Source organism: Alosa sapidissima, chromosome 11 (assembly GCF_018492685.1).
Source record: "Alosa sapidissima isolate fAloSap1 chromosome 11, fAloSap1.pri, whole genome shotgun sequence".
NCBI lineage: Eukaryota > Metazoa > Chordata > Actinopteri > Clupeiformes > Clupeidae > Alosa > Alosa sapidissima.
The window spans coordinates 34432704-34455683 of record NC_055967.1 but is presented as its reverse complement, the minus strand read 5'-3'; the positions used below and the strand labels follow the sequence as shown (position 1 = coordinate 34455683).

General features: G+C 42.6%; 2 protein-coding genes across 3 annotated transcripts in view; both read left to right on the top strand.

The window, feature by feature from the left end:
- Positions 1-3723: 3723 nt before the first annotated feature.
- admb (adrenomedullin b) lies at positions 3724-22967 on the top strand. Of its 2 annotated transcripts, XR_006035201.1 has the most exons (5): positions 3724-3838; positions 4301-4415; positions 4562-4687; positions 4947-5608; positions 22954-22967. XR_006035201.1 is itself a non-coding variant. In XM_042110999.1 (4 exons), the coding sequence occupies exons 2-4, from the start codon at positions 4312-4314 to the stop codon at positions 5212-5214; spliced, it is 498 nt and encodes a 165-aa protein (XP_041966933.1). In that variant the 5' UTR covers positions 3724-3838; positions 4301-4311; the 3' UTR covers positions 5215-6474. The 2 variants fall into 2 exon arrangements, 1 of the variants encoding a protein (XP_041966933.1); XM_042110999.1 differs by lacking the exon at positions 22954-22967 and having other exon boundaries at positions 4947-6474.
- ampd3b (adenosine monophosphate deaminase 3b) overlaps positions 10030-22980 on the top strand; it is a 35204-nt gene continuing 22253 nt past the window's right edge. The window contains exons 1-2 of the mRNA XM_042110932.1: positions 10030-10164; positions 11054-11135. Coding sequence (XP_041966866.1) covers positions 11078-11135 — 58 coding nt within the window. The 5' untranslated portion in view covers positions 10030-10164; positions 11054-11077. The remainder of the gene's footprint in view (positions 10165-11053; positions 11136-22980) is intronic.

Genomic DNA, 22980 nt, shown 5'->3' with positions numbered 1-22980 from the left:
AAAAACAACACCAAAGAGGGTTGTAGTATGCGATTAGGTGCTCTCCTTTTCTCTCCTGTGACCCATGCACGCCACTCATAATGAATCTGGATTCTGGATTTTGTTACATTTGTTTATTTATTTGTCCATTTGTTTTCTCTAGGTCCTCTCCAAGCAGAATTGCATTATGAAGAGGGCCGAATCTGTTCCTGATTTTTGTCAGTGCATGAAAATGATGTTCGCACTATGCATATTAAAATAATAAAAAGAAACAAATTAACAAACAAACAAAAAAAAATAGTGCTCGCTAGTGTTAGGCTAGAGTTGGCATCTGTGCACTGCTTTTTATGTCTTTTTCAGGTCTCTTATATAACCAGTTAGGAGGCACTGATGTCACACAGATGAGAAAATGAATGACCCTGTTTGTTTCTGTGAAGAAAACATTCATCTCATTCTGTTCTACTCATTCGTGATGGCAGGAATAATGTGCTGACGAAGTGGCAAAGCTTCAAAAAGCACTTGGCGGCAAGGAAACAATTAAGCCTCGTCACAAAATGGAGAGCTCTGGCCTAAGAAGTGTAGTACTTGTAAATCTCTCCAAAATCCTGATTTAATGAAACACCAAGCAGAGGCTTGACACATGGGTTAAGGGTATGTGTCACTCTCGTCCCAGGCCAAAGAGTTCCCTGGACACAGAGTAAGTCCTATGCTTATCAACATAAAAAACAAGAGAGCCTCAACAGTGGATGCCATGGAATGAAAAGCCGTAGAACGGACATTCCTGATCCTTCCATCTGAAACCCAGAGTAGGAAGTGACTTTAGTGTTGAAGGCCAGTAGACGTACCCATGACAAGATGATACTGACTGTTCCAAAACATGAAATAAATTACAGACATGAGATGTTTGTGCTTAATGTTTATTAGAAGCGATTGTAATGAGCGGCATAAAGACCCCCAGTAAAGTAGAACATTCTATATACGTAAAAGAACACCACTTCGTCCTGCCACAAGAAGGCTGACCCCTCCTGACCCTGTCGAAGTATCCTTGAGCAAGACACTAAACCCCAAAGTGCAAGGCAGCCTCCTTCCTCTGTGTATGAGTGTGTGTGTGTGTAAATGGGTTAAGTGAGGCATGAGATTGTAAAGTGCTTTGAGTGCTCGGAGGAGTGGAAAAGCGCTATATAAATGCAGTCCGTTTAGAATTACTGTTCTTGTACTGTAATATTAGATGCAAATTTTGACCATTATCACAAGACAGTTAGAAAGAGTTTTCACTTGACTGTGAATACTTCTTCTAAGACTCCACATGACTCTTCAAAGCCTTCACTTTAATAATGCATCGCTCACATGCACACCTGTACACTTCCATGCTCAGCATAACATTTCGTGCCACTCAGTAAATCTACATCCAACACCCCTGTACTCACCTGCGTTGCTTAGCACATAACCTTTACCGAGCGATGATGCACCTGTGCATCGGCCCGCCCCACTTAACACCTGTTCTTCACTGAACTGTTTTGTCTTCCATACCACTTATGCACTCACCTTAACGAAACCTGAACGATAAACACTCTACTTATCACCTGTCCACCTACTTGTGGAACTTCACACAATAGCTGTGCACTGCCAGAACCTGTCGACTCGCCTGCAAAAGTTATCACCTGCGCACTAGATTTTCTTGTCCAACACTTTTTTTTTTACCTGTTCTACTTAGCACACCCAAGGTGACATTACTAAAACTAAAGATTTCATCAGATGTTGTTTATGCATCACTCCTGCCATATTGAGAAATAGATGACAACTATACGAGACCAACCCCTGCAGGCCCTGACGTGCTGTTCTTTGCACTGCTTTGTTTTTCTAGGAAAAAACCTACAGAAAACGCTGGCGCTGTTCAGGGCAAATCAGAACATTTTGTCCCCGGGGCTCTTATGGAGTCATTTGCCTCTCGGCACCCACTGCGATCTGGTGACTGCGGACAGTGTTTACCTATGAGCACCCTGCTCAGTGGCAGGGTCCTGAGACGTCTCAGCTGGGACAACTCTGCACGACTAATGGCCATCGGGCCAATCAGCAAACAGGTACATACGTTTCTGCCAATGACTTCTTTCCATGCTGTTGACACGTCACCTTATAAACAAGAAGGGTAGTAAGTAGGGACTTCTCAGACAACAGAGAGAGATGGAAAAAGGCCATCCATCTATCAATGTATTTTTTGTCATCTGTGTTGTAAGACTTTGCACTTGGGTTGTTTTTAATATGATCATGCTGGAATTAGTGAAAAATATCTTTGGCTCTTGTGGGAGGCCATACTTTAGCACGTGCACAAGCTCATTTATCAGCTGTTTAGATTGCACTGACGGATCTCGTGAAGCACTTAACGTGCTGTAACCATAGCTACAAGAAGCTGAATGCTTACTTACAAGTCCGGCCATTTGGCAGTGAAGGTCGTTCAATCCAATGTACTGGAACACTGCATTTTTAAACAAAACAAACTTGTGTTTGCAGGACCTATGCAAGCTTGAACGCTCAACACATCATACTCTGAAAAGGGTCAGCCATGAATCTGGCATTGATTCAAAAAAGAGAGAACGAAAAAAAAAAAAAAAGGGGGGGGGGGGTCATAAATGAGGCTCAAGGCAATGGGTGAACCTGAGAATGTGTGCACTCCCTTGCCTCATGACCCGTCACATATTGTTGCAAGCAACAATTGTTTGTAAGCAAACTCACTGATAGTGCATCAAACAGCCTTCAGACTTTAGTGTCATTCTGCGTCAGTGTTGAAATAAGTTATAAAACATCGTCTTTGCTTGCCAATAGATCTAGACTTCAATGCAGCTTTCCAACTGATCACGGTCCAAAACAACGGCTATATTTCATTTTCGATTAAACTGATGGAAATGTGGAGAAATCAATTTCAAAAGTTTCAACACGTCGACAGCCTGCGAGGTCTGACCTCATGCAAAAAGTCATTTTTACACCGGGTGACAACCATGCGAAAGAGCAAATGGTCAGAACACGAAAATGTTCACTCCTGGCTGATTTATAACTGGTTGGAAATCGTTTTACAGTGATAATTTTAGGAATGCAGTTCTTCCTAAATCACCAAAAAAGACAGCTGCTTCTAAATTAGCTGTACCCGGCAATGCCCTCTGTTAGCAAAAGAACGAGCATTCCCAAAATGCTGAGAGAATGTGGAGGTGGCTTGGAATGTCGGGGGTGGAGGGGGATTTTGGTGGGGCGAGGGCAGCGTTTGTCACAATTACACAAACAGTATCCGCTGCAGGGTCAACAGAGAGAGAGAGAGAAAGAGAGAGAGAGAGAGAAAGAGAGAGAGAGAGAGAATCTGTCCGAGACAAAAGCCTCAAATCTAATCTTAGACCAACTGTTCCAATTTCTGCTAGGGTGTTACTATATTTGTGATTGTCCAATTGAGTAACATCTAGTAAAAAAAACAGAGAAAAACAGAAATCAAAACCATATGCAATCAAATATGTTTCACCAGCAAATCTTCATTTGAATGAACTCCAGCAGAGTTGTCACCATTTGAAAATGATGAACAAACATACACAGATAATTAACAGTAATTTATGTCTCCTGTTCTGTCGGTCAGTGGAAAAGAATGTGATGTGCTGGCTGGAGTAGGATGTGGATGTGGCTGACTGTCACTCGGCCCTCAGGCTCCTCCCCCCTCCACCCCCTGTAAAGTATAAAGGCACCAGGTTTGCCTTAGCCACTCAGACTATTAGCTCTGTCACCACTGTCTACTGACTGCACCACTCTACAGGGAGCCCTTGCTATATACATCTGGACTTTTTTTAAAAACACCTCCAGCAAAGCCAATCAACTTGATCAACAGGTATGTGTCTTTGGGGATGTGGGCTTCTATGGTTAGGAGTGCAGTGATGGTATAGAAGGTTTTTTTCTTAATATTTAATTTAGATTTTTTTGTGAGTTTTTGTGCATACAGTAGGACTATATTTAACATATCTGTTTACCTGTGTAGATTTTCACATTGTTTAGAAGAGACTAAAGATTTTATTTCTGAGTGGTCTGAGTTCTGTGGGACCTCTAGTTGATCATACAGCAGATGAAAGTTCAACTAAGTGACTTCTGCTCTTAAGCAAATAAATTACAGCCGTTAAATTATTTCAGGATTAGACTGACCTCCCTTTTCAACTATTGTGTATGTTGTTCTAGGAACAACTTCACAAGACATGATTAAAGAAAATACCTTGGCGAGTGTTTTTTTGAATGCCTGATAAATTCCATATCTGACTGACTGACTGAACTCACTCTCTCTATCTCTCTCCCTCCGCAGGTCTTGCCAAAATGAAACTGTTTCTCCAGTCCGTCGTAATCCTGTGTGTGCTGGCCACACTCGTTCGCTGCTCTAGGAACACCCGTCCAGAGCCCAGCGCAGAGGGCAGGAAGAGGTGCGTACGCTACGCTAATTAGCACTGACCACATCTCCTTCAACCCAAGAAAAGGAAAAAAGAAAAAAAAAAGCACAGAGGCAGATCGAGGAGTGATGACGGCTCTTTGACTGACTTCCCCCTTGTTTTTTTGTGCTCCTTGGCAGGTTGAGCGTCTGGCTGCAGAGTTTGGTGAGAAGAGACGTTCACAGAAGATTAAGTGTGAGGGAGGAGGATTCAGTCAACAACCTCGAGGAAAGCAGAAGCAGCCAACCCCTCATTTCCCACCTCAGGTAAGAAACGTCTACCTGACAAATGAACAGTGCCTGTCAATAGACTATGTCAATTCATTAATTTTACCCCGCCACATAACATTACAGTGTGGCAAGGGAGTCTTCAACCTTGAATTGGACTGATTTCGAAATACATTTGCATGAGTCATCTAAATATTGCAAAGTGGTGATAGGTAGTGTTTCTATTTCGGTCTCGCCTCTGCCCTGAAAACAAATTCACACTCCTCATCCTCATCCACTCCTCCTCTCTTCTCCTCAGAATTAAGAGGACGTTGAACTCCATGAAGCCTCTGGGCTGTAACCTGGTCACCTGCGCTATTCATGACCTGGCCCACCGTCTGCACGGCATCAACAAGCAGAAGTCCGAGTCGGCCCCCCAGCACAAGATCGGCGCCAATGGATACGGTCGCCGTCGGAGACGCTCACTCGAGCAGCTGTTCCCCTCGCTCTCGTCCCAGAGGAGCCAAGGGCAGCGGTCGGGAGCGCGCAGCAGCAGCAGGCGTGCAACAGGCTTCAGACGGACATGAGGCAATTGGGGAGAGTGCAAACAGAAACAGAAAGAGAGAGAGATTGAGAAAGAGAAAGAAAGAAAGAGGGGAGCATTTTTTTCTTTTTTCTCTGTCTTTTCTTTCTATCTTTTTGTTGTTGTTGGTGTAGAACCAAACCTAGCCTCACCTTGGTGAAATGCTACTGATGCCTCATGAACTCACCTAGAATGGGGGAATGAGGGGAGTCCCACGCACAAACTCTGGCTTGGCTTACTGAACTGTGCTGGAGAGCCAATCTCTTTGTCTTCTGCCATCAACACCTGGAAGACAGACAGACGATCTAGACCCCCCCCCTGCAGTCCTGGGGTGCAGAGGGGAGTAAAGGGAAGGAGAGGAAAGAGAGAGAGAGAGAGAGAGAGAGAGAGAGAGAGAAGTGCTCAGCTCATGAATGTGACACAGAATGCAGGTGTACTGTGTGTGAATGTGTGTGTGTGTGTGTGTGTGTGTGTGTGTGTGTGTGTGTGTGTGTGTGTGTGTGTGTGTGTGTGTCTTACCTCTGAGACTCACAAGTCTAGGAGCTGACCAGCCTCTCTGTCTCTCCTCCCTCAGCTCAACATGTGCTCCTGCCGGCCTCCTCTGATGGACACTTGAGAGAGGGAGGGGGGGTAACCTTGTCGGACTTTACCAGCACTTTGCCACATGTGGTGATGATGATGATGATGGTGCAGAAGCGAACTGACACAGAAGGGACTCCAGGGGAACACGGATGAGGAAGAGGAGGAGCCGTATAGATCATTATCAGCAACTGCTTTCACTCATACGCCAAGTTCAGGCAGATTTGCCTGTGGACAGAATGGAGGATGATACTAAAGGAGGTCTCTTTTTACAGACGCGGGACAAATATACAAACTTATGAAGCTCACTCGTGTTTGAATACTGTAAAGTCCACTTAAAAGGGCTGCTGCCACATTATACTTGAATTGAAACTTGTATATTAAAGGGAAATGTGCAATAGTTGTATAGTAATGTATGAATATTCTTATTGTTGTATATTAAGGTTTAAATATATTTTATATATATATATATATATAATTTACCATATATTTATACACATTTAATTGTAATTGTAAAGGTAACTATTTTTTATACTGAAAATATATAATGTACCCTACTTTAACAATCCAATTCGAATGTTGAATGTTTAATCTATGCTAACATTAGAACCACTGTTGCTAAATTCATATCCCTTTTTTACAGTCCAAGTAACAAAAATCAATCATTAAACTTTTGCAAACAGGATCACTGGAGGTTGTGTCTTCTTCTAGCGCCTAAAGACAGTGACTCAATGGTACACAAACGTGACCATGGCAACAAGTTCTCAATACCACAGTTACCTGGAATGTGTTGGAACTTTACAGGATGTATCTTGTTTGATTGAAGCCTAACTTAAGAAACAAAAAACCTGACCTTCATGATATGCTCTACAATAAGCTGTTGGGTTTAGAAAATCACACATATGAGCACACATAAACCTCATCCATGGGTCTGAGAGAGCTGATAGTGACCCTTTCTCATTCTGATCTGATGAAAGTCATATCATCACTACTTAATCCAACATACAGAGTTGAGTATTCACAGAATATACTGTGTGTATGAGGCCTGATTGTTCCCCCCTTGCTACTCCAAAGGCAGGAAAGGTAGGACCTAGTCAAAGTGCAGCAGAAAAAACATGGCAATCATGATCTTGATCATGACAGTTATCAGAGCATGGTTGGAATCAGTGGTTGAATTACATTCCAGAGGTGCTGGCCTGAACCTTAACTTTCCTCCTGGATTCATCTTCTTGCGTCTGTTGGAAACATGGCAAGTTTGGAGGAATGTGGCTCTTAGGAGGACAAAACAAAGTTGTGTGGCACCATCTAGCTGTAAACGACAGGTACTACAGTTGATGAAAAACTTCCCAATTAAGCATTTGAAACGTTTTATTATAATACATTTCAAGTGCCTTATTCAAATGGGGGATTATTCACTATGAATTTAATTTCCCATGTGTCCACTCAAGTATCTTGAATCTAGAGTCTAGCCTCCTGAGACCTGCCAATTCATCTTAGTCCTCTGTAGGGGACATGAGTCCAAGACTTTTAATTCAAGCACCATTTATGCCATGATGGGCCATATCCATTACTCTCATACGTACGACATGTACGAATGAGTTGCTAGCACGGTTTGTAGTGTTTTTGGGAAGAACATGGATGCCACCAGGACATAGTGCTGGACATTTGTCTAGAACACGAGAAAACTTCCCTCATTCTCCCTTACTGGGTGTGGTCAATGTGAATTAATAATAAAAAACATTTTTAGTAACTCAATTTCGCCTATTTCAATTTCATCAAGTGCTGTCGTGTTTCTCTCGAGCCACGAGTGGCATTAATAGGCCCTTTCAAGAATTATCAGCATCATAGTTGGCCCCACAAGGCTTCCGTTTTAACATTCCATATGTTATCTCAATGAAGAGGAAGTAGATTGGGAACCAAATAGTATGTTCAAGCATTGTTTTTGTTTTTATTGTTGAAAGGGTCTATAGGCTAGTCATTGTTATTGTTTTGTTTCTCTCGAGCCACGAGTGGCATTAATAGGCTAGTCATTGTTATTGTTTTGTGCTACATTTGTGCTACATAGCCTCTTTAGCAAACCGTCTCGAAAACAAATTGCTACATTGTATTGCACGCACAGCACACGCGCAATGCATGAATTGGTGACCAGATTGAAGCAGCAATGTAATCTAGTGTGTAAGAGCATTACATCGGTAGGTCGTACGGCCACCTTGGGGTACCTTCAAGAGCTCTGAGTTAAAGGGGGCGTGCCTCCGTGAAATGCCGCAAGAAAGCTGGGTAATTTACACTTTCCAACTCGGACGGGGGACTTACGAGACAAATGGATAGACCCATATCTGAGACCTGCTACACCATAGACAGTAAAAGTGCTACACTCTCAGGAGGACATCCTGTGCTCTCTAGTGATGTCACAATTATGTGGGTGGAGTTAACAGAGCACACAAACATGTAAATGGGAAAATGAGTTCTTTCATCACTTTTGGGTGCTGTAGGCTAGTTTGAGGCTCACCTCAATTAACTATGCTAAGCTATGCTAACGGTGGGTGCCTCAGACTGAGTTACTGCACGCACAGAGACGAGAAGGGTATGTATCATCTTATCTAACTCTGGCGGAGATAGTGAATAAGCTAATTTCCCAAAATGTTGGCGTTCCTTTAAACCAATTCCCAAGCTTCAGAAGGCAGAGCTGAGGCAGCAAGAGTTTTTCTCATAATTTTCATTAAAAAAATAAAGGGTAGTCAGTCAGAAAGGTGCAATGTGACTTAAAGTCAGACTTAGAAGCAAAGTGTAGGCTGAGGCTCTAAGGTTTATTGGGAAATGAGAACCTATTAGATGAATTTAGACATACATGTACAACACACAATTAATTAGAAGCTTGATTTAGCAAAGGCTTATGTATTTGATAATGCATTTGCATTATCCATCCCTCCACTGTACTTGCCATCCTAGGGTGCCAAATCACAGGGCTACTCAACCATAGCACTCCATCAGTGCTCATCTCTGGAGGCAGCCTTGAAAACATTTCAGGAGAACAAACCTCAATTGGCACATCTATTGGCAGTCTCAAATATCCACAGACCAAGATAATTCAATTAAATACCATTCGGTTAGCACTACATTAATAATGTTGGCACATATGTTAGTTTGGGTGGGGGGGCTGTCCAGAGCCGTGTCTATACAACTCTGGCGCTGTCGAATTGACAACTTTATAACAAATACCTGTTACTGTTCCCAAATAGACAGTGTTAGCAGCAGCACCATGAAAGCAAAGCTAACTAATAACAGCGGGCTCTGACGAGGCTCTGATAAGTTAGATCTGATCTGCTGGTAGTAGAACATAAGGAACCAATAAAGCTATATCAATGGAAAACGCAAGTAAATGAGTAAATGACAGCAAAAAAAGAAAAGTTTTACTTTTTACTGTTTTCTGTAACGTTAGTAGAATAACCAATTCTATAATAGGATAAGTAGCAGCAGCACATTAGGGATTTTCTTTCATGCATAGTATGATCCATGAACTGACGCTAGCCTAGACAAGAATACTTTCAAATTCATACATTTTATCGTGCAGGCAAATTAATATTCACTTACATACATTTGGTCACGAAGAGTTCTTTACAACAGCCATCAAACTGCTGACACCAACGGCAGATATCTTGACATTTCTTCATAGGTTGCAGAGGTGACATTAGCCCTTTAGCTGCTAGTTTTTATGAACGATTGTAGTTCCACTGGATAACCGGTAGGGAGCATTGTCGGTATCTGACGGCTCTGCTGAGAAATAAAGTGGATATGCCACATAAATCACTAGGCGTGACGAATTTGCATTGATAATCTACCTTTTGCTGCGGTCCCCTCTCCCATTTTAAGCTGTATAAAAGTCAATTAATTTATCACTATCTATTGTTATCATTTAGTTGTTGTAAATTCACTATGCTGAAACAGACACAATATCTGTGTACATTAGCATACCACTGAACCATAGGACTTATTTGTCCATGAGCGTGCCACAGAACAGGGAAGTAAAATAGTTCCGTTTAACCGTCTAACATAAGACATCATTTGCTCAAATTTCTCAAGAACATGCATTCTGCTCACGTAAACTATACAGGCTAAAAGTGTAAACATCCTAAAACTCAAGTAGCCTAAATAGAAATGGTATGTGGTATGTCTGTCGCCTCTAAAGGGGATGTTCTCACTCTGCTGTGGAGATGAAAGAGTTAACTAGTTGTGACATACACTCATGTTGTCTTGCAGGCTGCAGTCTTAACGTTCTCAGGCAATCAGGAAGAAGTATCAAAAGAAGCAACCAAGTCAGAAAGAAAGTGTGTCTGAGACCAGTTAACACACCAAAGGACCCACACTGAAAACAGAGGTGAGCAGTCCTGCATCTAATCCTCCATTCACCTAACTGTTCAACAGTGCTAATTCAGAACACATTCACTTTTACTTTTCTCCTACTGGCATGTTTCAGCGTGCTTTTACAGAATCTGGTGGTGGGGAGGGAACCTGGCTTTTCACAATGCGGTGTCTCTTCTTTTTAATCCTGTGATGTGTGTGGTGATGTCTGTAACAGTTGTGTAGTAAAGTTGGAACAGTTACTTAATGTTGACACTTTGGAATTCAATCTTGTGTTATCTGGGGTGGTGCAGGGGGCTAATCTGCAGCATTTCTTCAAAAAGAGGACTGACTGTGCTACTGTGCATTGGCAACAGTAAGCTTAATAACTTTTTAATTGCAAGGGAAGTGGTTAGTGGGTGATTTTTAGTTTAATGGCCTCTAAGTGGGTAGCCATCAGCTAGCTGAGAGAGATTTAAGGGCTTTTAGAATGGGCTGTTTCTTGAATAAGTGCTTAGCTGAGGTCTACTGCAAGAGCTTTCTGACAGAGTGACTGTACTAAACTGTTGTGAACTGTGAGAGTGTTATTAGTGTGATAAGTGTTATCTGGCACAAACAGACAACAAGAATGGCATGTTGATCTTAACTGGTATAAGCTTATTCAGTTCCTGTTCCTATATATATAAAAAACATTTACCCCCCAAAAACTTATTATTTTATGCTAATAAAAATAATTTAATGCTAATAATTGAAGAAATTAAAAAAGGTTTTTGTCATTGGTAAAAAAAAAATATCTTGTGCTAGTAAACAGCATGGCATTTAAAACAGCTCCTATTCTTAGAGGTGGTCATAGACACGTAGTGGACCCTGAAAGGGCTTTGTCTTGGTCGTCATCTCACAAGAGATATGTATCTGTTTCTGTGCAGGATAATTTCCCTTCACTGGCTAAGATGAGGAGGACAGAGAAACCTCTTTGCAAGCAGCAATCTACTCCCAACCTCGGGAAGGGTAATTCTACACACGCACGCACACGCACACACACACACACACACACACACACATATACACATGTATGGGTCATTCTATAATTTGGGGTACAGTTTAAGTGTAGAGAGAAACAAAAAAAATAAAATGAGTTTTTATCATTAAACTTTTTTTATAGTAATAGAACACACTTCAAAGATAACATGACAAGTATTTGCTGAGCTTAAACCTGTATAAAGGTTTATTATATGTAATAACAGAAAAGCTGTCAACTCTGTTAGACAAACTCAGTAATTATATATATTTAGCGAATATTATATTTTTTTAAATTATGCCTTCCCTAAGAGAACTTTTGTCTCTTCAGTCACTGAAGTAACTTTTCATACATTTGATAAGATTGCTACGTTTTGTCCTGAAAAAAAACAACAAAAAAAACAGCACATTCAACTGAAACAAAAAACATATTGAGTAATCATTTTAAGAGCAAAATCTTAAACAAACACTCTCATTAAATGCTATTGACCAGAGTTGACAATACATCATTGTCAGCTTTGTTCTCATTAATCTATGCAGAATTAAACACAGAATTAACAGAGTTGATAACAGAGTTGACAAGAACTTTGAGAAGGACAAAAATTATATATATTTTAAACTTAAATCTTAAATAATACAGAACATACACATTGTATATAACTGATGTTATAATAGTTAGTAAATTAATATCCAAAAAATAGATTGTTAAACCTAATAACAAAATAGTCAAGTTGAATGCTTGAATCTAGTTGGAGACTGTCAATAATATGGGGTGTAGAAAGATTGTTTTATTAGCATAATTGATTCCATAAAGATTTATTTTTTCGATAATAACTAAATCTTTATCATGGAGACACAAAATATACATCATATGCTATATATATACACAATATGTACAAGCATGGCATCCTTATGTTATCTAAATGGGGGACAGATACCATAACTGCTCTCAACATTCCATGACCCATTGTCATGAAGGACCTAAAAATAACCCCCCACTGTCTTACTGCAAGAAGACGGAAATCGTCTGTGTATGATCTTGGTAGCCCCAAACAATGTTACAACAATGATATCATAGACCAGTATGTTATGCAGCAGTTGGTTTGAGTGAGTTGCTTGAGGTTCTCCATTGTTATTGCCATCCCTGTGGCAGGAGATGGTATTGAACAGCATGCATGTTGGAACAAGGAACGCTCTAGAACAACTTTGAGGTTACTGGTCTCTCTCTGCAGCGTGATATCACAAATGTTCCAGTTGGGAGAGACTTCAAACAAAGAATGTGCAGGAATACAAAGCCTTCTGGTTCTCTCAGTGGCAAAACCCATGTAGCTTGTGGAGGAAGCATCACATATTCTTTGGCGCTTACATATAGCCTACACTTACAGTCCTGCTGCATAGCCAGTTGAATTCCTGCAGGACACAGTGCTTACGCGTGGATATAATCTATAGAGCACAGGCGAGAGGACCAGGAACGCATTGCACCAGTGTAGTCTTATTCAGATAAACTCTTCTCTACCTGTCACTATAAACTACGAGCAGTAGAACAGTGTCCAGGACACACGTTGTGCTGGCTCAAGCAGGACAGCATACTTGGCACAGTAACACTGACTTTGTCTGGGAGAAGCATGATCTCCTGTAGGGTTTGCATGCACTGCGAGTTTGAACAAGTGTCTTCAAAGAAACCGGTTGGTTTACTTCATTACATTACATTACATTACATTACATTTGGCTGACGCTTTTTTAACCAAAGCGACTAACAACATGGTAAACAGTAAGTTTTAGAACAATTCTCACAATTTTAGGACAGTTTAAAAAAAACACATTAGAGTACAGTAAGAATAAATGCGTCGGTGAGTGCTGTATTTTAACAGTTACTTGTCAGTTTAACGGCTGGTGAGTGCTAGGATCAGTAAGACTTGTTGTAAGTGTTGTGGCGGTAGTGGGGTAGCGTAACGGTTGGGCGCCAGGTGGATTTATCCACCACCACTCAGACAGAGTGAAGATAAACTAAAGTTAAGAAATAATAACTAAATGGCTTTATAAAGCACCACAAAACATTAAATGGTTTTAACTCTAACTAAAAGACTTCAAGAAATGCAAACAGGTGTGTTCAAAAATGGAATATATTGTTCAGGACACACATGAACACCACACAAGCAAACAAATCACCACAACAGCAGCAGCAGTCCATTCAGCCTATTTTTAGGTCAGACCACTAGGAGGCGGTAGGCGGTAGCCTCGACAAAAATGCAAAAAGGCAAGACGCAAAAGGTCCAAAAACGAGAGGGAAAAGTATCTTCGGTCAAAAAAGACCTCTTCGGCCTAAGGCCACAATAAATTCAAACAGTATGTAGCAGATTAAACAAATTATGCTGCTATTACAAGCTACTCAAGTGCAGCACAAACAAGACCTTTTATTTAGGCTATAACTAATTGGCTACTATAACATAGCCGACTGCTTCAAAGCTCCCAGTGTGGATAAACCAATAAACAAAATAACATTAAATAGCAAAATCACTTAACAAAAGAGCTCTCCAAAACTAGAGCACAAACGTGATTGCTTTCAGTTTACAGTTTAGATTAGATTACAATAAAGGCAGGCCGGCGCCGGAGGAAAGGAAAATGTAGAAATAAAAATATCCCCAAAAGACAAAATAATAATCCCCAGGAAAACCCCTAAGGAAACCCTCCCCAGTAGCCTATGTAATCTATATTCAACTTAAAGTCGCGCCGCTCACGACTAAACAACAAGAGCGCTTTTAAAGAGCACAGGACAACACAGAGAAGTGGGCCAGCTGCTACAACCTCGCTACTGTCGCGTGTCTCCTGCAAACAATGGTAAAACAGTTCTAATGCAAGGAGATCACGGAGCGAATGGAGTGCACACCAAAGGACCAAACAACTCGCACAAAACTACTAGCTTACCCACGTTGCGTGACTCCTGCAAACAATGATAAGACAGTTACAGCGCAAGGAGATCACGGAACGAATGGGGCAAGACAGGCCGACAGGCCAGGAACAACAACTTTGCTGCCGTGATCGCTTGCTGAACAATGATAAAACAGTTTGTTCGCAAAGTGATCACGGAGCTCGGTTTGGACTAGACCAAACACGCACAAAACTCTGAACTACTCAGTGGAGTTATCAAACTGCCGAACAATGGAAAGACAGTTCTTTGAGGCTAGGCAATACTCACGGAGCGTCCGAGACAAGGACCAACCAGGCCGCTCTCACAAGGCAAAACACTCTACCTGTCGTCACGTTCAGCCTACGCAGGGCAACACCAGCGAACCAAACACACAGCAGACGAAACACCGGTAGAGGAAACGAGAGAGGCGGAGACAGCGCTACCTGGGCTGTTATTTATAGACGCTGACCATCTTCCGTATGTAGCTGCCATGTTTTCATTATATTACTTTATTATAGGGGGTCAGGTTTGATCGCCACACTCTTCTCCCCTTAAAAAAGGACAAAAGTGGACCACCCATATTACAAGATATTCAATAGGTGTCTATACCTAAGAAAGAACAGAAACAAGAAAAGTTGATCGTAGGAGGACATCCTAAATGAAACCTAGGAACTCCTCAACATCAGGTTCACCCTTTCAGTGAGGTTGGTCTGCGGGTGGTAAGCAGTTGTTAGTTTTTTCACCACACCCCAGCAATCACAAAGGTCTTTAAAGACATCAGACACAAACTGCGGCCCACGATCTGATAAAATGTACTGCGGGACACCCCAACGAGTGAAAATGTCCTTAAGCAGACATTTGCTAATTGCCTCTGCAGTAGCTTGACGTAGTGGAAAGAGTTCAACCCACCTTGTGTAGTAATCTACCACTACCAGTAACTGGGTGTTCCTCAGAGAACTTTGCGGCAAAGGACCCATGAGATCAAGACCAAGCATCTGCCATGGTTCTGAAACTTCAGTCTGCTGCAAGTAACCAGCAGGTTTGACACACTCTGGCTTATGGGTCTGGCAAACACGACAGGTCTGGACATAATCTCCAACATCCTTCCACATCTTTGGCCAGTAAGCCACATCCATTACTCTTTTCAGAGTTTTATAACGACCCAAATGACCACTCAGTGGGCTGTCATGGTAAGCTCTGAGTACAGAGTCACGCAATGGTCTGGGGACAAAGATCTGATAATGTGTACCCTGCTGAGGATGCACAGTTTTACGATAGACCTTATCTTCCACAATTGCATACTCTAAGGCACACGGACCAGTGGTGCTCTCTGCCTCAGTTACCATTCTGTATAGCCCCTGACTTTCAGGATCTTCCTGTTGTGCTTTCCACACGTCATCGTCAGTCAAAGGGAATGGAACAAGCTTGTCTAAATCTGCACTGCACACAGCCAAGGAACTCTCACCGCCAAGGCAGGTTGCACGGGAGAGCGCGTCAGGAGCAGCGTTCAATTTACCCTTCCTGTACTCTATGGTGAAACAAAACTCCTGCAGACGTAAGGCCCAACGCACCAGACGAGAGTTTGCTTTAGTGGTGTTGAACACCCAAAGAAGAGAGGAATGATCGGTCACCACTACAAACGGTTTTCCCTCTAAGTAGTGTCTCCATCTCTCTAGCGCCCACATCACAGCTAGACACTCACGCTCAGTGGTTGAATAGTTCTTCTCTGCACCAGAGAGTGACCGGCTCGCATATGCTAGCACTTCCTCATCAGCCAACGCTGACGATCTCTGAGCAAGTACAGCACCGAGACCTATGGCACTCACATCTGTGTAAACAATGAAGGTGCAGTCAGTGTTAGGATGACCAAGGATCGGAGGAGCAGTCAAATGTTGTTTGAGGGTGTCAAACGACCTCTGACACTCAGCTGTCCATCTAAATGTCATCCCTTTTCTCTTTAGAGCATTCAAAGGCTCCGCAACGACAGAAAAATTCGGCACATACCTATGGTACCATCCAGCTAATCCAAGGAAGCGCTGAACTTCCTTCAGATTACTGGGAACTGGATAGGCTTTCACCGCTTCGGTTTTCTCAGAGTCTGCTCTCACTCCCTCCTTACTCACAACATGACCAAGGAACTTGATTTCTGGTATGCAGAAGTGACACTTCTTGAGTTTAAGGGTGAGGCCGGCGTCTCAGACAATTAAACACAGTCTGGATATCTTCAAAGTGTTGGTCAAGGTCAGCAGAATATATGATAATATCATCAAGATTAACAAAACAGCATTTTCCAAGACAACTTTGTAGAACGCTATTCATGAGCCGCTGGAAACTAGCAGGCGCGTTTTTTAGACCAAATGGCATTTTCTTGAAAGAATAGAGGCCAAAAGGAGTGATGAAAGCGGTAATGGGACGACTGGCAGGTTCAACCTCCACTTGCCAATAGCCGCTATTCAGATCTAAAGAGCTAAACACTGCAGACCCTGCCAGTGATTCCAGGATCTCATTCACAGTCGGCAATGGGAACGAGTCTCTCTCAGTGTGGGAATTCAAACGACGATAGTCAACACAAAATCTAGTGCTACCATCCTTTTTGGGTACCATAACAACAGGTGAAGCCCATGGGGAATGGGAAGGCTCAATGATTCCTTGAGATAGCATGTCTTCAATGTGAGCCTTTACTTCCTGACGTTTGTGAACAGGCAGGCGGTATGGCTTTTGAGTAACTACAACATCACCCTTCAGCTTTATTTTGTGCTGCAGCAAAGAGGTGTGACCCAGTTTGGTGGTACATACCTCAGGATTTGCCAACAGAAGAGTCTGTAACTTCTCTGCATTTTGACCACTTAAACTACTCTGACTCACAGCAGCTTGTAACAGTGACTGCAGGTCCTCAGCAGGAATAGACCTACTAGGTTCTGCCAAACTGGAAAATGGAGGCATAGTGGTTATGACAGTGGCAGAAGTCGTGGTTAGAGAGGATGGCGGGTGCAAGCCCCAACTAATGTAGAATTCATCAGCAGGAGTAAAGCTACTAGGCTCAGAGGAACAAAGGGAAGATGGTGGCAGAGAGAGCATGAGTGAGGCAGCAGTAGTGGTTGGAGAAGACTGAATACCCCAACTATCTCTGGGTCTTGCCATGACTTGAAAAGGGAAGGCTCTACCTTGTTGGTCCCCCAAAATAGAATACGCTTGATCCCTCACATTAAGCTGCATTCCACTAACAGAAATGAAATCCAACCCAAGCACTAGAGGATAGGCGAGGACATTAACAGCAAGCACCGCAGTTAGAACACTCCAGCTATGTCCATGCATACTGTACTCTAACACCTTGCAACCTACAGGATGGGTATTTGTACCGTTTGCAAGATACAGGGGTCCTTCATGCCATGGCTCAAGTTTCTCATTTGGAGCTTTAATTGTGTTCCACAAATCAAAACTCATTAAGCTATATGTAGCTCCAGTGTCTACCAGTGCCTTGCCCTGGCAGCGTCTGACTGACTGGCACTGCCAGCTGCCTCAATACTACCACTGGACCAGACTGGGGAGGCATGGAGTTTGTCTTAGGCCTAACAACAGGCTGAGACTTAAAGGAGGGCTGGTTACAACTCGTAACCGTGGAGACAGTACCCTTATTGGGGTTAGCCTGACGAGGACCAAAGCTTTTCACTGGCTGATTTCGAGGTTGAAACTGCGGACAGCTTCCAGGAGGGTGTGCGCTTTGGCAACGCCAGCACAAGAGAGGAGCAGGTGGTTTGAAATCAGCTTTTTGACTTCTCTTTGACAGTTCTGAGACGTGGACAGGGGCTTCAATTTTAGGAGTTTTAGTCATAAGGACCTTCTGCTCATACATTCTTTGATGTATTAGATCTTTCTCAAGCTGCTGCCCAAGTCTAACAACTTCATCCACAGTGTGCGTGCGTCCACGCAGTTGGCTAACTAACTGAGGATTCATTGTTTTAAAAAGCATTTTAACAATCTCATCTTCCGTCGCTTCAGGCTTCCACCTCTTGTACAGGGCCTGGAATGCGAAGGTGAAATCCCTCACACTCTCATGGGGTAACTGAACTCTATGTCGGATTCTCTCCTCTAACTCATCTGCATAGTCTTCAGACAAGAACGATTCTAAGAACTGCCTCTCAAACTCAACCCAAGTGTGCACCTTTTCTCTGGCTATCTCCCACCAGTTACGTGCTGTGCCATGCAAGACATTCCTCATAGTGGCTAAGATCTCAGAATTGGACATGGGTCGCAGAGCAAAGAAGTCCTTACACTTAGAAATATACAAAAGTGGGTCAGTGTCATCATCTGAACCACCGAAAGAGGGAAAAATCAATTTGATTGGCAAATGCCGATCACCAGTATGGAGAACTGAAGGTAAAGCATCAGGTTTGGACTCGGGTTCGACATTAGTAGAAGACCTCTGTTGATAACCGATACCAGTAAAAGAGCTCACGACTCTTAGGTGGATAAGTTGGTGTAACATTCAACTCATTAACTTTTTCAGCAAGACGTTCAACTGAATCTTTGATGCCACAAATCTGTAACTGCAGGTCCTGCAGCTCAGGCTTAACTAGTCTATTCAGTTGGTCAGAGACAGAAATAGAAAAAGAATCCAATAAACCAGTGTGTGATGCTTTTAGAAGGGTCTGGAACTCAGTTGATGTCTGCTTAGAGTTCCACTGAATGTGTTCTATGCATTTTGAGAGTAACTCTCTGATGCGCTCTGCAATAGTATTAAGCAGGTCATCATTCGCTTTTTCCACTAAACGAGAAACATCCCCTTTAGCTTCAACAGCTTCTTTGGAAACATGCTTCAAGCCCTCCTCAAGCCATTGTCTCGGACAGGCAATGGTGCTTTCAAACACTGTTTTCATAGAATCAATGGCCTGGGAGAAAACCTCAAGATCAACTATTGTGCCCTCATCATTATCTGGAGGAGGTGGTGGGAAAACAGGATTTTCTATATCTGAAGAGTCTAACTCTACCCGTACACCAGGTGTAGGAATAGAAGGGGGTAGTAGAAGGGACATATCCTCAGAATCTGATATGGTCTCGACAGGGCCAAGCTGTTCCATGATTAAATTATTTTACTCTAATGTACCACAGATCAAAAGTACAGTAAGCAAATTCAGAAACTGATTACACAATGCTACAGTCAGTCAATACAAATGCAACACATCACATAGATTCAAATTCAAACAGGCCTGCAAGCTCTTATCTGAATGATACACAATTCAACAATGAAATTCAAAACACTTCCAAGTTCAAAAATAAGTACAATAAGTACAGTTTGAGCAATAGTTCGGGCCCCACGTTGGGCGCCAATATCTGTGGCGGTAGTGGGGTAGCGTAACGGTTGGGCGCCAGGTGGATTTATCCACCACCACTCAGACAGAGTGAAGATAAACTAAAGTTAAGAAATAATAACTAAATGGCTTTATAAAGCACCACAAAACATTAAATGGTTTTAACTCTAACTAAAAGACTTCAAGAAATGCAAACAGGTGTGTTCAAAAATGGAATATATTGTTCAGGACACACATGAACACCACACAAGCAAACAAATCACCACAACAGCAGCAGCAGTCCATTCAGCCTATTTTTAGGTCAGGCCACTAGGAGGCGGTAGGCGGTAGCCTCGACAAAAATGCAAAAAGGCAAGACGCAAAAGGTCCAAAAACGAGAGGGAAAAGTATCTTCGGTCAAAAAAGACCTCTTCGGCCTAAGGCCACAATAAATTCAAACAGTATGTAGCAGATTAAACAAATTATGCTGCTATTACAAGCTACTCAAGTGCAGCACAAACAAGACCTTTTATTTAGGCTATAACTAATTGGCTACTATAACATAGCCGACTGCTTCAAAGCTCCCAGTGTGGATAAACCAATAAACAAAATAACATTAAATAGCAAAATCACTTAACAAAAGAAGAGCTCTCCAAAACTAGAGCACAAACGTGATTGCTTTCAGTTTACAGTTTAGATTAGATTACAATAAAGGCAGGCCGGCGCCGGAGGAAAGGAAAATGTAGAAATAAAAATATCCCCAAAAGACAAAATAATAATCCCCAGGAAAACCCCTAAGGAAACCCTCCCCAGTAGCCTATGTAATCTATATTCAACTTAAAGTCGCGCCGCTCACGACTAAACAACAAGAGCGCTTTTAAAGAGCACAGGACAACACAGAGAAGTGGGCCAGCTGCTACAACCTCGCTACTGTCGCGTGTCTCCTGCAAACAATGGTAAAACAGTTCTAATGCAAGGAGATCACGGAGCGAATGGAGTGCACACCAAAGGACCAAACAACTCGCACAAAACTACTAGCTTACCCACGTTGCGTGACTCCTACAAACAATGATAAGACAGTTACAGCGCAAGGAGATCACGGAACGAATGGGGCAAGACAGGCCGACAGGCCAGGAACAACAACTTTGCTGCCGTGATCGCTTGCTGAACAATGATAAAACAGTTCGTTATTGCAAAGTGATCACGGAGCTCGGTTTGGACTAGACCAAACACGCACAAAACTCTGAACTACTCGGTGGAGTTATCAACCTGCCGAACAATGGAAAGACAGTTCTTTGAGGCTAGGCAATACTCACTGAGCGTCCGAGACAAGGACCAATCAGGCCGCTCTCACAAGGCAAACCACTCTACCTGTCGTCACGTTCAGCCTACGCAGGGCAACACCAGCGAACCAAACACACAGCAGACGAAACACCGGTAGAGGGAAACGAGAGAGGCGGAGACAGCGCTACCTGGGCTGTTATTTATAGACGCTGACCATCTTCCGTATGTAGCTGCCATGTTTTCATTATATTACTTTATTATAGGGGGTCAGGTTTGATCGCCACAGTGTTGCTATGAGAGTAGATGTTCTCTAAAGAGCTGGGTCTTCAGGAGTTTTTTGAAAGTGGAAAAGGATGTCCCTGCCCTTGTAGGAACTGGCAGTGTGTTCCACCAACGAGGAACAACAGATGAGAAAAGTTTGGATTGGCTTGAGCGTACCGGTGGTAGAGCTAGACGTCGTTCGTCAGAGGAGCGCAGCGGTCTGGAGGTAGTGTAAGTCTGTATGAGGGCATTCAAGTAGGTGGGAGCAGAACCGGAGACTACTTTGTAGGCAAGCGTTAGAGACTTGAATTTGATGCGGGCCGCCATAGGTAGCCAGTTCCAACTAGCCAACTTCACTCCGTAGTTCATCAATTGCTGTGAAGGCTGTTCAGAGGAATGCCTGTAATTGTGTGTGACAGAGTTCCCATTCCGGATCAGGCTTAGGGCAGTGTTATACAATGCTTTGAAACACACGCTCTGAGGCACGCATTAATGTTTTAATCTCCAAAGTGAAATTTCAACGTTGCAGCAGCATTTTACATAAACAGTGATAACACACAAAATGCAGAAGTGAGAACAGTTTTTACTTTGTAGATGAATATATTCACAAAACTATTGCACTAGATAAAAATAGGCTACTGCAATGAACATTCAAAGCAGTCAAGACTAGTGAAACTGCACATCTCTCACTCATCGTTTGCACCAGAGTTAATGTGTGCAATTAAACATCCGTAACAATTGTTGTTTTAGCATGCATTGCGGAGTAGTGCACTAACTAACGGTAACTGAACATTTGCATGTACTTGTTGAAAGGGTGTCTTCACAGCCTGTGCAGATGATATCAGAGGAACTCTATTCGCTCTGTTTGGATCCTCCACCCCCATGAAACGAAGCCAAGCCAAGCCGGATAAGTTTCAACACTGCAGCAGATGCATTTCTAACAGTACACCAGGTCAACAACTGTTGGGCACACTAGCTTAGCTTTTGTGTAATACATGTAAAAGCTATTCTGTCTTGACTGAGTCTCAAGAATTTGGTTTTTCTCATTTATGTTTACATTGGCCTACATACGGTACAAAGCTCCATGAGGCACTGCATTCTTTCTCATGACTGTGTAAGCAATGGTTAAGCAAGTCTGACAGATTGAGGGGACTTGGCCAAAATTCTGAATGTTTACAACTCTCATGCCCCTCCCCCACTACCACCGAGCACCCTCTCATCGAGTTTGTGCTCTTCAGTGCGCACCAGACTGCACCAGACTGTGATTGACAGTCAGATCTCACACAGCCCTGCTCTGATTGGACCAGAAGAACCGGGAGCTGTGGATTTTTGCAAAACAAATAACAGGCTCTAGGTGGAGGTAGAAATTAGGGTTTTTTTCTAAAACCGGCTGATTTTTTTTTTCTGTCGGAGCATAGTATCGGTTTTTAGTGAATATGATCAAAAAAATCTTGCCAACTGCAGCTTTAACTTCTGCAATAGAGTACTGGCAAAACGTCCAGATTATTAAGGTCATAGCATTCTCTGCCAATTTAACTCTTATTTTATTGTTGAACATCTTTTGACCTATGATAGTGCACATAGCAACCAGAGTGAGTTGAGTGTAGATTTGCTCCGGTGGATTTCAGCAAAACTGTGTTGATTACATTTATGATCCTGATAATACCCTAATCTCTCTGAGGTGTTGGAGATGAACTGTTTTAGTTTGAGGGAGTACACAGATGAAGTGTGCGTCACTGTTTCCCCAATCAGAAAGGAAACTACGGTAGTGGCCTGTGGATCCCTCTGTCTTGTTCTTTTTCTGACACTCTTCTCATGAGTGAGAAGAGAAAGAACCCCTGATATTTCCAGGCTTTGGTCCTGACAAGTGGCCGTTTGTTTTTGAAATAGCTGCAGATAATAGCGACCATCTAAAAAAAGAGAGCCCATGGTTAGGGCTAACACTACTGTGTAATTTATGAGATCTGGAAGCCCTCTGCTTAGCTTGGCAGGCTCTTTGATGTTGGCAGCTAGTTGAGCGAGAGAGAGAGAGAGAGAGAGGTGAATTTATAGATGGTGGCATTGAGAGAGAGAAAGAGAGGGAGAGGTGAATTTA

Bases quoted from the DNA above. Each gene is read 5' to 3' on its own strand.
- admb (XM_042110999.1), top strand. From the start codon at position 4,312: ATGAAACTGTTTCTCCAGTCCGTCGTAATCCTGTGTGTGCTGGCCACA. The intron at 4,416-4,561 runs GTGCGTACGCTA...GCTCCTTGGCAG, and splicing joins AGCGCAGAGGGCAGGAAGAG to GTTGAGCGTCTGGCTGCAGA. The intron at 4,688-4,946 runs GTAAGAAACGTC...TCTTCTCCTCAG, and splicing joins CCCCTCATTTCCCACCTCAG to AATTAAGAGGACGTTGAACT.